Source organism: Vipera ursinii, assembly GCF_947247035.1.
Source record: "Vipera ursinii genome assembly, chromosome: 3".
Classification (NCBI taxonomy): Eukaryota; Metazoa; Chordata; class Lepidosauria; order Squamata; family Viperidae; genus Vipera; species Vipera ursinii.
The window spans coordinates 2,811,778-2,825,111 of NC_139516.1; the positions used below are offsets into that span (position 1 = coordinate 2,811,778).

The 13,334-nt window shown below is 46.6% G+C and overlaps 1 protein-coding gene across 2 annotated transcripts in view; it reads right to left on the minus strand.

Annotated features, from left to right (window-relative positions):
- HM13 (histocompatibility minor 13) overlaps positions 1-13,334 on the minus strand; it is a 36,043-nt gene that overhangs the window by 16,381 nt on the left and 6,328 nt on the right. For both annotated transcript variants that reach the window (XM_083360939.1, XM_083360938.1), the window contains exons 2-4: positions 13,230-13,328; positions 3,982-4,064; positions 741-829 (exon numbers count right to left, since the gene is read on the minus strand). In XM_083360939.1, coding sequence (XP_083217065.1) covers positions 741-829; positions 3,982-4,064; positions 13,230-13,328 — 271 coding nt within the window. The remainder of the gene's footprint in view (positions 1-740; positions 830-3,981; positions 4,065-13,229; positions 13,329-13,334) is intronic.

A 13,334-nucleotide genomic window follows, 5' to 3' on the forward strand; every position in this document is an offset into this window, starting at 1 on the left:
ATGTCTCTATGTCTCTATCTATCTATCTCTTATCATCCTGTCTATCATCTCTATCAATCTCTGTACCTCTCTCTCTATCATCTATCTCTATATCTGTCTGTCTTATCATCCTCTCTATGTCTCTATCTATCTATCTCTTATCATCCTGTCTATCATCTCTCTATCAATCTCTGTACCTCTCTCTCTCTATCATCTATCTCTATCTATGTATCTCTGTCTGTCTTATCATCCTCTCTATGTCTCTATCTATCTCTTATCATCCTGTCTATCATCTCTCTATCAATCTCTGTACCTCTCTCTCTCTATCATCTATCTCTATCTATGTATCTCTGTCTGTCTTATCATCCTCTCTATGTCTCTATCTATGTCTCTATGTCTCTATCTATCTATCTATCATCTATCTATCTATCTATCTATCTATCTATCTATCTATCTATCTATCCATCCATCTATCTAATCTGTATCTGTCTATCATCTATATCTCTATCATCTCTTTCTCTCTTTCTGTCTCTATCATCTTCTCTCTCTCTCTCTCTCTCTCTCTCTCTCTCTCTCTCTCTCTCTCTCTCTCTCTCTCATCTCTCTAAATTCACTTGTTGCCCTCACCGCAACGCAGCCAGCAAAGATATGGAAAGCCTTTGTCGCATGGCAGCACACAAGCAGACACACAAGGCAGGAGACCTAAGATCCACAGAGGAAATCCTTCAATTCTCCTTGGCCAAACGAGGGAGCAAACGTACCTTCCTTTGCTTCCCCAGAGCCTTGAGTAAACAGGAGCTGATACTGCTTGTTGGGAAAGTTGGCCGGGAAAAACTTATTCATCATGGGGCTGAAACGAGATCGGAGGAAGAGGAAGGAAGAGGGAGAAAGAAGGGAAGGAGCCATCATTTTAAAAGGCATAAACCGACCAACAGCAACTCTATGAAAGGAAAAATCAAAATCCCACAGAAATACGTTTATAAAATTAACTAAAGGAACACCAAATAGTTCTGTTCTGTTCTATTCTATTCTATTCCATATATTCCATTCCATTCCATCCCATTTCATTCTTATTCTAATCTTGACGGGCTCTGTATCACCCTGGGGTCCCCCTGGCGAAACCAGGGCCAAAAGAGTATCAAGAAGGGGAGCACTTTTATCTCCACAAGGTTGAAACTCCTCAGGGATGGCGCCACTAGAGACGGCCTTTCTTCTGGGTCCCTCCAGGGGGAGGCGGCCATTACACCCCCTGCCCTCCTACTCTGGTGGGCTGGGTGATTTTTAGCTGGGAAACGATGGCCCTCAAATAAGAGGAGTTGAAAGTCCAGAAGTCATGAGGGGGCCATAGTTCCCCCATGCTGGCTCAGGAATTCTGGGAGTTGAAGTCCAGAAGTCATGAGGGGGCCATAGTTCCCCCATGCTGGCTCAGGAATTCTGGGAGTTGAAGTCCAGAAGTCATGAGGGGGCCATAGTTCCCCCATGCTGGCTCAGGAATTCTGGGAGTTGAAGTCCAGAAGTCATGAGGGGGCCATAGTTCCCCCATGCTGGCTCAGGAATTCTGGGAGTCGAAGTCCAGAAGTCATGAGGGGGCCATAGTTCCCCCATGCTGGCTCAGGAATTCTGGGAGTTGAAGTCCAGAAGTCATGAGGGGGCCATAGTTCCCCCATGCTGGCTCAGGAATTCTGGGAGTCGAAGTCCAGAAGTCATGAGGGGGCCATAGTTCCCCCATGCTGGCTCAGGAATTCTGGGAGTTGAAGTCCAGAAGTCATGAGGGGGCCATAGTTCCCCCATGCTGGCTCAGGAATTCTGGGAGTTGAAGTCCAGAAGTCATGAGGGGGCCATAGTTCCCCCATGCTGGCTCAGGAATTCTGGGAGTTGAAGTCCACCAGTCATGAAGGGGCCATAGTTCCTCCATGCTGGCTGAGGAATTCTGGGAGTTGAAGTCCACGAGTCATGAAGGGGCCATAGTTCCCCCATGCTGGCTCAGGAATTCTGGGAGTTGAAGTTCGCAAGTCATGAAGGGGCCATAGTTCCCCCATGCTGGCTCAGGAATTCTGGGAGTTGAAGTCCGCGAGTCATGAGGGGGCCATAGTACCCCCATGCTGGCTCAGGAATTCTGGGAGTTGAAGTCCAGAAGTCATGAGGGGGGCATAGTTCCCCCATGCTGGCTCAGGAATTCTGGGAGTTGAAGTCCACGAGTCATGAAGGGGGCAAAGTTCCCCCACGTTGACTCAGGAATTCTGGGAGTTGAAGTCCAGAAGTCATGAGGGGGGCATAGTTCCCCCATGCTGGCTCAGGAATTCTGGGAGTTGAAGTCCATGAGTCATAAAGGCGCCACGAGTCATGAGGGGCCCATAGTTCCCCCATGCTGGCTCAGGAATTCTGGGAGCTGAAGTCCACGAGTCATGAGGGGCCCATAGTTCCCCCATGCTGGCTCAGGAATTCTGGGAGTTGAAGTCCGCAAGTCATGAAGGGGCCATGGTTCCCCCCTGCTGGCTCAGGAATTCTGGGAGTTGAAGTCTACGAGTCATGAAGGGGCCATAGTTTCCCCATTCTGGGAGTCCATGAGTTATAAAAGACCCAAGGTTGCCTACCCCTGCCCTATACCATTCCAGACAAGTGACTGTCCAGAGTCTTCTTAAAAACCTCCAGTGAACGAAGCACCCACAACGTTTGAGGGCAAGATAATCCTCCATTTTCTGGTTGTTAAGGCACGGCAATGGGCGAACAAGGCCAGCCAACCTGAGTCTTATTTGTTACCTGGAAACCAACATTAAAATTTTTAAAAAACTCGCCTGGCTTTTGAAGAGGCCGGGCATTTTTTGTTTTTTGTTTTTTTAAGGGAAAGCTGGCCTCAAAAGCTGGCAGGTGTCCTCCACCTACAGATAAATATTCTCATTTTTTAAAACAGAGAGGAAGTTCTGCAGCCGGCTGGGTGCCCGTTTCCTATCTGATTAGGCAAGTTAACTATTAAACTTAGAGGCTTTGCCAGGATTTTAACCTTTTATTTTTGTGCAATAATCGGCTGGGCACCGATTTATTTGCAAATGACGAGGACTCCAAAAGCGTTTTTTGCTTCCACCGACTCCGAAGACTTAATTTTCGGCACTGGTGGAGAAATGAAGGAATAACCAAAGCAGGTATAAAAAGGGATATTCCAGGTACAGAAAACTCTACAGCAGGAGCCTTCGAACCTGGCCCTTTTATGACTTGTGGACTTCAACTCCCAGAATTCCTCAGCCAGGCATGCCTGGCTGAGGAATTCTGGGAGTTGAAGTCCACAAGTCATAAAAGGGCCAAGTTTGAAGACCCCTGCTCTACAGGATGTGCATGACTCACTTAGTACGGCTCGTCCTTGAGTTACGACCGTTAAGACAGCCTCCCTACCATGATCGTAAGTCATGACAGTCCCCACATTGTGTAACCAAACTAGGTTTTTTGCAGCCGTCGTTAAGTGGATGCAGCGGACCTTAAGCGAATCAAAGGGCTTGTTTAAAAAGCGCCTGTGCGTTTCAATGTATACGGGTAGTCCTCCACTTACGACTGTAACAGAGACTGCCCATTTGAGGTCACAAGTCACGACAGCTGTCAAGGTGAGGCACCCACCTGGGACAACCTGATTTTGTGACTTGTTTCGTGGAGGTCATTAAAGGAAGGCCGAGGTTGTAAAAGCGAATGCTGCAATCGTTAAGGAACCGATGGGGTGTTTCTGCTGAAAACTGGAAGTAAAGGCCATTTGGGGGGAGGAGAAATGGCCATAAAACGGGATCACGTGACTGCAGTGACGTAAATGGGGGGGGGCTGAGTGTAGGGAACCCAAAGTGCAAGTAACTACAGGGGAGGGAGGGGGCCAGAAGTGGGTTATAAGTACCCCCAAGGAGGTCAGTCATAAGTCTTGTGTCCTGTTTATTTATATTTTCTCTGTTTCGCGTCACTCGAGACAGTGAGATGGGCCACACATTGATTTGCTAAATCAATCAATCAATCAATCAATCACCTTACCTGATGGTGTGGGACAGGGCGAGGATCCCAAGGACGAAGAAATACATGGAGAGCAGCAGGTTGATATATTCTTGAGAGAAGATCTAAGAGGCAAGACAAAAACCAGGAGAGGTGAACTTCTGGTTTTCCAACGACACAAAGGACATCGTAAAAGCGCATTGCCCTTTTTTATTTTTGTCACGCGCGTAATCAACCAGCCAGCTCATCAAAAAAGCTCTTTCTTTTTCCATCAAGACATTTAAAAAACCCAAAAAAAATCATTAGTTATTTGTATCCCTGCTTTATTATTATTTTTTTTTAGAAATAACTCAAGGCAATGAACATCTCCAACACAAAATGAAAGCGCCAAAGCTGTTGAATGAAACGATAGAATAGAATAGGATAGGATAGGATAGAATAGAATACAATAGGATAGGATAGGATAGGATAGGATAGGATAGAAAAAATTAGAATAGAATAGAATAGAATAGAATAGAATAGAATAGAATAGAATAGAATAGAATAGAATAGAATAGAATAGAACAGAACAGAACAGAACAGGGATAGGATAGGATAGGATAGGATAGGATAGGATAGGATAGGATAGGATAGGATAGGATAGAAGAAATTAGAATAGGATAGGATAGGATAGGATAGGATAGGATAGGATAGGATAGGATAGGATAGGATAGGATTGGATAGGATTGGATAGAAGAAATTAGAATAGAATAGAAGAAATTAGAGTAGAATAGGATAGGATAGGATAGGATAGGATAGGATAGGATAGGATAGGATAGGATAGGATAGGATAGAAGAAATTAGAATAGGACAGGATAGGATAGGATAGGATAGGATAGGATAGGATAGGATAGGATTGGATAGAAGAAATTAGAATAGAATAGAAGAAATTAGAATAGAATAGAATAGAATAGAATAGAATAGAATAGAATAGAATAGAATAGAATAGAATAGAATAGAATAGAATAGAATAGAATAGAATAGGAAGGGGCCTTGGAGGTATTCAGCCCCCTGCTCAAGCAGGAGAACCTACACCATTTCAGACAAGTGACTGTCCAATATTTTCTCAAAAGCCTCCACTGCTGGAGCACCCACAATTTATGAAGGCAAGGAGTTCCCCTGGTTAAATGTCCTCACTGTCAGGAACTTTCTCCTTAATTCCAGGTTGTTTCTCTCTTTGGTCAGTTTCAATTTTTCTTACATTTTTTTGTAAGAGCTTTAGAGGAAAAAAAAATTCCCAAGTTGGCTTCTTTGTTTTGATGGCCTTTAAATAATCACAAGGGGGGGGGGGGAGAAACAAAACGCAGAGATAATCAGGGTAGAAATGCATACGTTATCGAAGGAAAATTAAAAATAAAACATAACAAGGGCTTTTAAAAAGGTGACAAAAACACAGCGGAACAAAGAAAAAAAAACAGTTATAACAGTAATCGGTTTCAACTCTATACTCATCTAATGCAAATATTATGCATTAGATTTATTTATTTATTATACTTATTTATTTCTATTTATTTCTATTATACTTATATAACTATCATGCTTTGGTTTTTTTCTAATCTACCTTCTTTTGCATAAATGAGTTCCATGTAACGTATTATTTATACTGATCACTCTGCTCATTGCTGGTGAGTACAATCAGGTATTTGATCCACTGAGTAAATAGCCCATAGGCGTATTTTTCCATAGCTGCAATATACTCTTTTGCCCATAGCACAGGTAGTCCTTGACTTACAACCAATCAGAATAGAGATGCAAGGGACCTTGGAGGTCTTCTAGTCCAGCCCCCTGCTCAAGCAGGAGTTTCCTATGTCATTTCAGACAAACGCATGTCCAGTCTCTTCTTAAAAACCTCCAGTGATGGGGTAACTAAAACTTCTGGTGGCAAGTAGTTCCACTGGTTGATTGTCCTCAATGTCAGGAAGTTTCTCCTTAGTTCCAGGTTGCTTCTCTCCTTGATCAGTTTCCAACCATTGTTTCTCGTCCTTCCCTCTGGTGAACAAAGTGACCCCCTCCTCTTCTTTGTGGCAGCCCCTCAGATATGGGAACGCTGCTATCATGTCACCCTTATTTCTTCTTTTCTTTAGACTAGCCAAACCCAAGTCCCGCAGCCGCTCTTCGTATGTTTTGGTCTCCAGGCCTTGGATCATCTTAGTTGCTCTTCTCTGAACTTTTTCCAAACTCTCAACATCTTTTTTTGTGATGTGGTGACCAAAACTGGCTGCAGTGTTCCAGGTGTGGCCTCACTAGGGTTTTTATAAAGTGGTACTAATACCTCGCGTGATTTATTTTTATTTATTTTATTTATTTTAATTCCATTTATATCCCGCCCTTCTCCGAAGACTCAGGGTGGCTTACAATCTAAAGCACAAACCAATGTGCTTAGCAGTAGCCTTCATTCTATGTATATGCCTGCTTATTAGGGCTTTCACACACCCACCCCAAGCGGCATTATTACAAAGTCAGCTTAATTGCCCCCAACAATCTGGGTCCTCATTTTACCTACCTGGGAAGGATGGAAGGCTGAGTCAACCTTGAGCCTGGTGGGACTCGAACCCGCACTAATTGCAGGCAGCTGGTGTTACTTAAGGATCCTGATTCTATGCCTCTTGTTTATGCAACCCAGGATTGTGTTAGCTTTTTTGGGCCGCCGCCGCACACGGCTGCCTAAAACCAGTGGCTTAGCGACAGTTCAAAAGTTAGGGGTCCTCGATCTCAGGCCGCAGCTGAGCCCCAAAAATTCTGCCGCTAAGGGAGATATTGGTTGTGCGAGTTTTTGCTCCATTTTATGGCTTTTCTCGCCCCGGTTATTAAGCGAATTGCTGCCGTCGTTACAAGTTAGGGACATGGTTGCTAAGCAAGTCCAACTTCCACCGCTGACTTTGCTTGTCAGAAGGTCGCCAAAGGGGATCCCGTGACCCCTGGGACATAGCAATCGTCATAACTGGACAGCCACTTGTCTGAAATGGTATAGGGTTTCCTGCCTGAGCAGGGGGTTGGACTAGATGACCTCCCAGGTCCCTTCCAACTTCATTATTAACTACCTGTACTTGCGTTTTAATGTTTTCTAATTTGTATCATGCTGTAACCTGCCCAGAGTGACGTGATGGTGAGACGGGCAGCACAGACAGTCCTCAACTTACAACAGTTCTCTTAGCGACCTGTTCGAAGTTACAACGGCCTGGGGGAAAAAAAAGGGACGTACGATCATTTTTCACGCTTAATGACTGCTGCGGCGTTCCCCAGGGTCACGTGATCCCAACTCAAACGCTTGGCGACTGTCTCATCTTTATGACGGTGGCCGTGTCCTTTGGGGGGGAGGGTGACGTGATCCCCTTCTGCAACCGTCTGTCAAGCAAACTCAACGAGGGAGCCGGTTTCGCTTAACGACCGTGGGGCTAACTTAACAACCGCCGCGATTCACTTATGAACGGTGGCAAGAAAGGTCGTAAAGTGGGGCAAAACGAATGTTTCTGCTAAGCGACAGACATGTTGGGCTGAGTTGAGGGCCACTGGTATAAACTGAATAAATCAATCAATAAAATAAAATAAAATATCCAGCCGACGGGGATCTGCGCCGACGGGGGAAGTCCCAGTCTGACGGATCTCCCAGGCTCCCTTGCAGCTCGGTGCCTCAATTTACCATCCCAAATGCCAGCAGCTCCAGGCACAGAACAAACACCAAAGACAAACAAATCCTATTGCAAAGGGTATTTCCAATTTAAGGCACGCATTGTGTTTAAACGGGCAACGAAAGCCGCGCCTCAGATCAGGTTCGCCGGGTATTGCAAATGGGTTTACGTGAGCATTTCCGAGAAAGAAAAAAAATATTATTTTCATTTCCTGTTCTGCAGTTTTTCTCCACCCCACCCCACCCCGGTACATTAAATCTGTGTAAGATACTAGTGTATGTGTGTGGGGGGGGAAATCTACAAACAAGTAATAAAAATAGATTAAGCCGACAAGGCTGCTTGTGTATTTACCTCCATTTCCCTCTGAAAAAATGAAAAATGACTTTGGGTTTTCAGGGGATCCTTGAGAAAATAGCTGAGTCTTCTTCCCCAGGATAATGTTTGCTAGGTGGGCAATCAGAAATACGTCAGAAAGACCACCAGATTTACCTTTGAAATCAAACAGTACGGGAGGGGAACTACAGGAAACAGAAGTGGTGGCCGTGGTTCTCTTGCGGACGTTTCATGACCCAACTATGGAACATCATCAGTATTAGAAAGGCGTGGGGTTTGCAAGGAGGAGGAGGAGGACTGTGGGGTCCTTGGTGCTCTCTGAGTTTGGTTGTTTTCTTGCACCCAACTACAGAACAACATCAGTGTTAGAAAGGTGTGGGGATTGAGGAGGAGGAGGAGGAGGAGGAGGAGGAGAATGATTCTGGGGTCTTTGGTGCTGAGTGTGGTTGTTTTCTTCCAGATGTTTCATGACCCATGTTAGTGACATCAACCCCCCCTTCCCTTCTAGACCTGATGATGTCACCTAGTTGGGTTATGAAATGTCTGCAAGGAAACCACCAAGTTCGGAGGGCACCAAGGACCCCACAGTCCTCTTCCTTCTCCTCCTCCCATCTGCAAACCCCTCTCCCTTCTAGCACTGATGATGTTCCCTAGTTGGGTCATAAAATGTTTGCAAGAAAACAGCCCAGGTCAGGTAGCTCCCAGGACCTCACACTCCTCTTCCTCCTCCTCCTCCTCCTCCTCCTCCCTTCTAGCACTGATGATGTTCCCTAGTTGGGTAATGAAACGTCTGCAAGAAAACCACCCAGCTCAGAGAGCACCAAGGACCCCACAGCCCTCCTCCTCTTCCCCTGCACACAAACTCCCCTTCTTTCTAGCACTGATGATGTTCCCTCACCACCCTCTGTAATACTTTCCTATCCGCGGCTGTCAGACCAGCATACCAAACCACAATACCATACGAGAGGACGGTCTCTATAGTAGACCGGTAAAAGAGGGTCATTAGCCGTTGTTCTACCCTGTTCTTCCGCAAGACCCTAAGAAAGTGAAGCCTCTGTTGGGCCTTTCTGGCCACCTGGGTTGTGTTAACTTTCCAGGTCAGATCTCCACAGAGGTAGACTCCCAGAAATTTAAAGGAGGACACTCTCTCCACGCAGTCCTCCCCGATGTAAAATGGGGCAGGTTCCTCCTTTTTTCTCCGGAAGTCTAACAACATCTCTTTCGTCTTGTCAATGTTTAGGTGCAAGTTGTTGTTACTACACCATATGGATAGTTTTTGTACCTCCACCCTGTATGCTGTCTCATCCCCACCTGTAATAAGACCCACCACAGTCGTATCATCTGCGAACTTGATTATCGCAGTGGATGGGTCAGATGATACACAATCATATGTGTATAAAGAGTACAGGTAGGGGCTAAGGAAGCACACAGCCTTGTGGCGTGCCGGTGCAAACTTCAGGGGGGTGGACAAAGCAGACCCGATCCTCACTGTTTGTAACCGGTCCCTGAGAAAGTCTTGAATCCAATCGCAGATGGAGGGGGGAGAATTTCAAGTCAGTCAGCTTCTCGATGAGAATGCTCGGCAAAATGGTGTTCAAAGCTGAGCTGTAGTCAACAAAAAGCATATTGCTCACAAGTGTGTGTGTGTGTGTGTGTGGGGAATATCCTAAAAAAACAAGAAGGTAATCAAGGAACGGTCCCACCAGATCAGGGAATCAAGTCCTATAAGGTTAACCTCCACTCTGGTCATATCCAGGGATCAACGAAAGAGTCATGATCAGCAAAGAGTGCAGCCAGATGGGATTTAATAGAATAACCGAGTTGGAAGGGAAATTGGAGGTCATCTAGTCCAACCCCCTGCCCAAGCAGGATACCCTACACCAATTCTGAGGGATGGCAGTCCAGTCTCTTCTGGAAAGCTTCCAGTGACGAAGCTCCCACAATATCCGAAGGCAGCTTCTGTTCCGTTGGTTGATTGTTCTCACCGATAGGAAATTTTTCCTTATTTCTAGGCTGAATCTCTCCTGGATGAGTTTCCATCTGTTATTCCTTGTCTGGCCTTCGGGTGCTTTGGAAAATAGGTTGACCCCATCCTCTCTGTGAGACACCCTCAAATATTGTCCTAGTGGACGTTCACTTAAACAGGAGCCAGCCATGCGCTGCAGCTGCCAAAAAAGCCAACACAGTGCTAGGCTGCATTAACAGAGGGACAGAATCAGGATCACGTGAAGCGTTAATACCACTTTACAAGGCCTTGGTAAGGCCACACCTGGAATACTGCATCCAGCTTTGGTCACCACGATGTAAAAAAAAAAAAGATGTTGAGACTCTAGAAAGAGGGCAGAGAAGAGCAACAAAGATGATCAATGGACTGGAGGCTAAAACATATAAGGAACGGCTGCTGGAATTGGGAATGTCTAGTTTCATGAAGAGAAGGATGAGGGGGGACAAGATAGCAGCCTTCCAATATCTCAGGGGCTGCCCCAAAGAAGAGGAAGTCAAGCTATTCTCCAAGGCACCTGAAGGCAGGACAAGAAGCAACAGATGGAAACTCAACAAGGAGAGAAGCAACCTGGAACTAAGTAGGAATTTCCTGACAGCCAAGACAATTAACCAGTGGAACTACCTGCCTCCAGAAGCGGTGAATGCTCCAACACTGGAAGTTTTTAAGAAGAGATTGGACAATCGTTTGTCTGAACGGGTATAGGGTTTCCTGCCAGAGGAGGGGGTTGGACTAGAAGACCTCCAAGGTCCCTTCCAGCTCTGCTATTCTATTCTATTCTAAGTGTGGAAAATGGTCCTAGGTCCCTTTTTTTTTCAGCGCTGTTGTCATTTCAAACGGTCGCTTGTAACGTTAAGGGCTCCCGGTGCAGTACAGCCAGCAACTGTTCCTCATTTCTTGTGGTTATTCTCAGAAGTAGCCTCCAGTCTTCTGACTTCCCAAACAGCATTTTAAGCATCTGGAGTTGCCAAATGCTTGAAAGTAAACCGCCACCTTGCAGGAAACATGATTTGCCAACTGGAAAGCTTCCTGGCATGAGGGCGCAGTCTGCAACGCTCAGTTGCCCCAGACTGGCAAATGAGCTGGCAAAGGAGAAACAGTCCGAAATCCAGCTCAGTTCAACATCTCAGGGAGGAGAGGAAGCGTGAACACCCCCCACTCCCCCAAAGTATGGTATTGGCTAGAGCAGGGGTAGGCCACCTCGGCTCTTTTATGACTCGTGGACTTCAACTCCCAGAATTCCCGAGTCAGCTACGCTAGGCAAGAAAGCTGGCTAGGTGACTTTGGGCCAATGACCAGGAGACGGTGAGTTCTAGTCCCGCCTTAGGCATGAAAGCCAGCTGGGTGACTTTGGGCCAATGAGCAGGAGACGGTGAGTTCTAGTCCCTCCTTAAGCATGAAAGCCAGCTGGGTGACTTTGGGCCAATCACCAGGAGATGGTGAGTTCTAGTCCCGCCTTAGGCATGAAAGCCAGCTGGGTGACTTTGGGCCAATCACCAGGAGACGGTGAGTTCTAGTCCCGCCTTAGGCATGAAAGCCAGCTGGGTGACTTTGGGCCAATCACCAGGAGACGGTGAGTTCTAGTCCCGCCTTAGGCATGAAAGCCAGCTGGATGACTTTGGGCCAATCACCAGGAGACGGTGAGTTCTAGTCCCGCCTTAGGCATGAAAGCCAGCTGGGTGACTTTGAGCCAATCACCAGGAGACGGTGAGTTCTAGTCCCGCCTTAGGCATGAAAGCCACCTGGGTGACTTTGAGCCAATCACCAGGAGACGGTGAGTTCTAGTCCCGCCTTAGGCATGAAAGCCAGCTGGGTGACTTTGGGCCAATGACCAGGACAGTGAAATTTCTAGTTCCTGACTGGGGGATTCTGGGAGTTGAAGTCCACCCACCTTCAAACTGCCAAGGTGGAGAAACGCTGCCTCTTAAATTGGGAGGACTGAAAATGCTAATGGCAAATAAAGGCCTTTCTAGGGAACGCCCTGAGGCTTCTTCCCTGTATTTACACTACTGATTATCAAAGATTGGAACTTTTCCTGTTTGGCACTGGCATTTTCTTCAGATCTGCCTAAGGAACCCCTCTTGAATATTTGATTATATCTTGAAGAGCCTAACTTAACACCAGCATCGAAACGCAGAGGGATCAGGTCAAAATATAGCTTCTGCTCCCTGCCCTGCTGGGCGATCCGCTAATTCATTTTATGACTAAGTTGCTTTAAGTTTGCATTTGCTTTCCGGGCAACCCGCGGCTCTGGTTTCACTGGAAATCATCCACCACCTTCGCTTTTGTTGCCAAACAGCAGGTCTCTCACACTAAAAAACCCCGCACAAAATTCTATTTAAAGCCAGGAGTAACCGGTCTATAATTATCCGCTGCTTTCTTGACCTTTAGCAAACAAAAACAGCCGCATCCATCTGAATGAAACCAGCACCTCCGGAACATGGCAGAGCAAACCAGACTGAGCAGTCAAGACGTGACGACGTAAGGTTTGGCCTCTAGCAACTTCGAATCCCTCTCCAACAGAGGGTTGGAAAAGCTTCTTCCATCCCCAAGAGGAACCACAGTCCCTCCCTGGCCACAAGGTAAAACATATTGGATTAGCTACGAATCAGAAGAAAATTGAAATATAAACAAGCACTGATGACGTTACCTAGTTGGGTCATGAAACGTCTGCAAGAGAACCACCCAGCTCAGAGAGCACCAAGGACCCCACAGTCCTCCTCCTCCTCCCCCTCCTACCCCCCTCTACAAATCCCCTCCCTTCTAGCACTGATGACGTTCCCTAGTTGGGTCATGAAACGTCTGCAAGAAAACCACCCAGCTCAGAGAGCACCAAGGATGCCACAGTTCTCCTCCTCCTCCTCCTCCTCCTCACAATCCCCCCTCCCTTCTAGCACTGATGGCGTCCCCTAGTTGGGTCATGAAACGTCTGCAAGAAAACAACGAAGCTCAGAGAGCATCAAGGACCCCACAATCCTCTTCCCCCTCCTCTTCTCTTTTCTTCTCCTCCTCCTCTCCACAAACCCCGCTCCCTTCTAGCCAGACTGATGATGTTGCCTACTTGGGCCGTGAAACGTCTGCAAGAGAGCCACCCAGCTCAGAGAGCACCAAGGACCCTACAGTTCTCCTCCTCCTCCTCTCCGCAAACCCCCCTCCCTTCTAACACTGATGATGTTACCTAATTGGGTCGTGAAACATCTGCAAGAGAAACCACCCAGCTCAGAGAGCACCAAGGACCCCATGGAAGAAAGCTGTGCCACCAAAGGCACATCTGTCGCTTTACTTACTTTGAAAAAAAGATAGAGTCCTAGGAGAGTACAGCTGGCAACAATAGGAAAACGGGCCGCGTCTCGGCTGGTGATGGTTTCCGGCATATCCGAAGCATTCTGGAA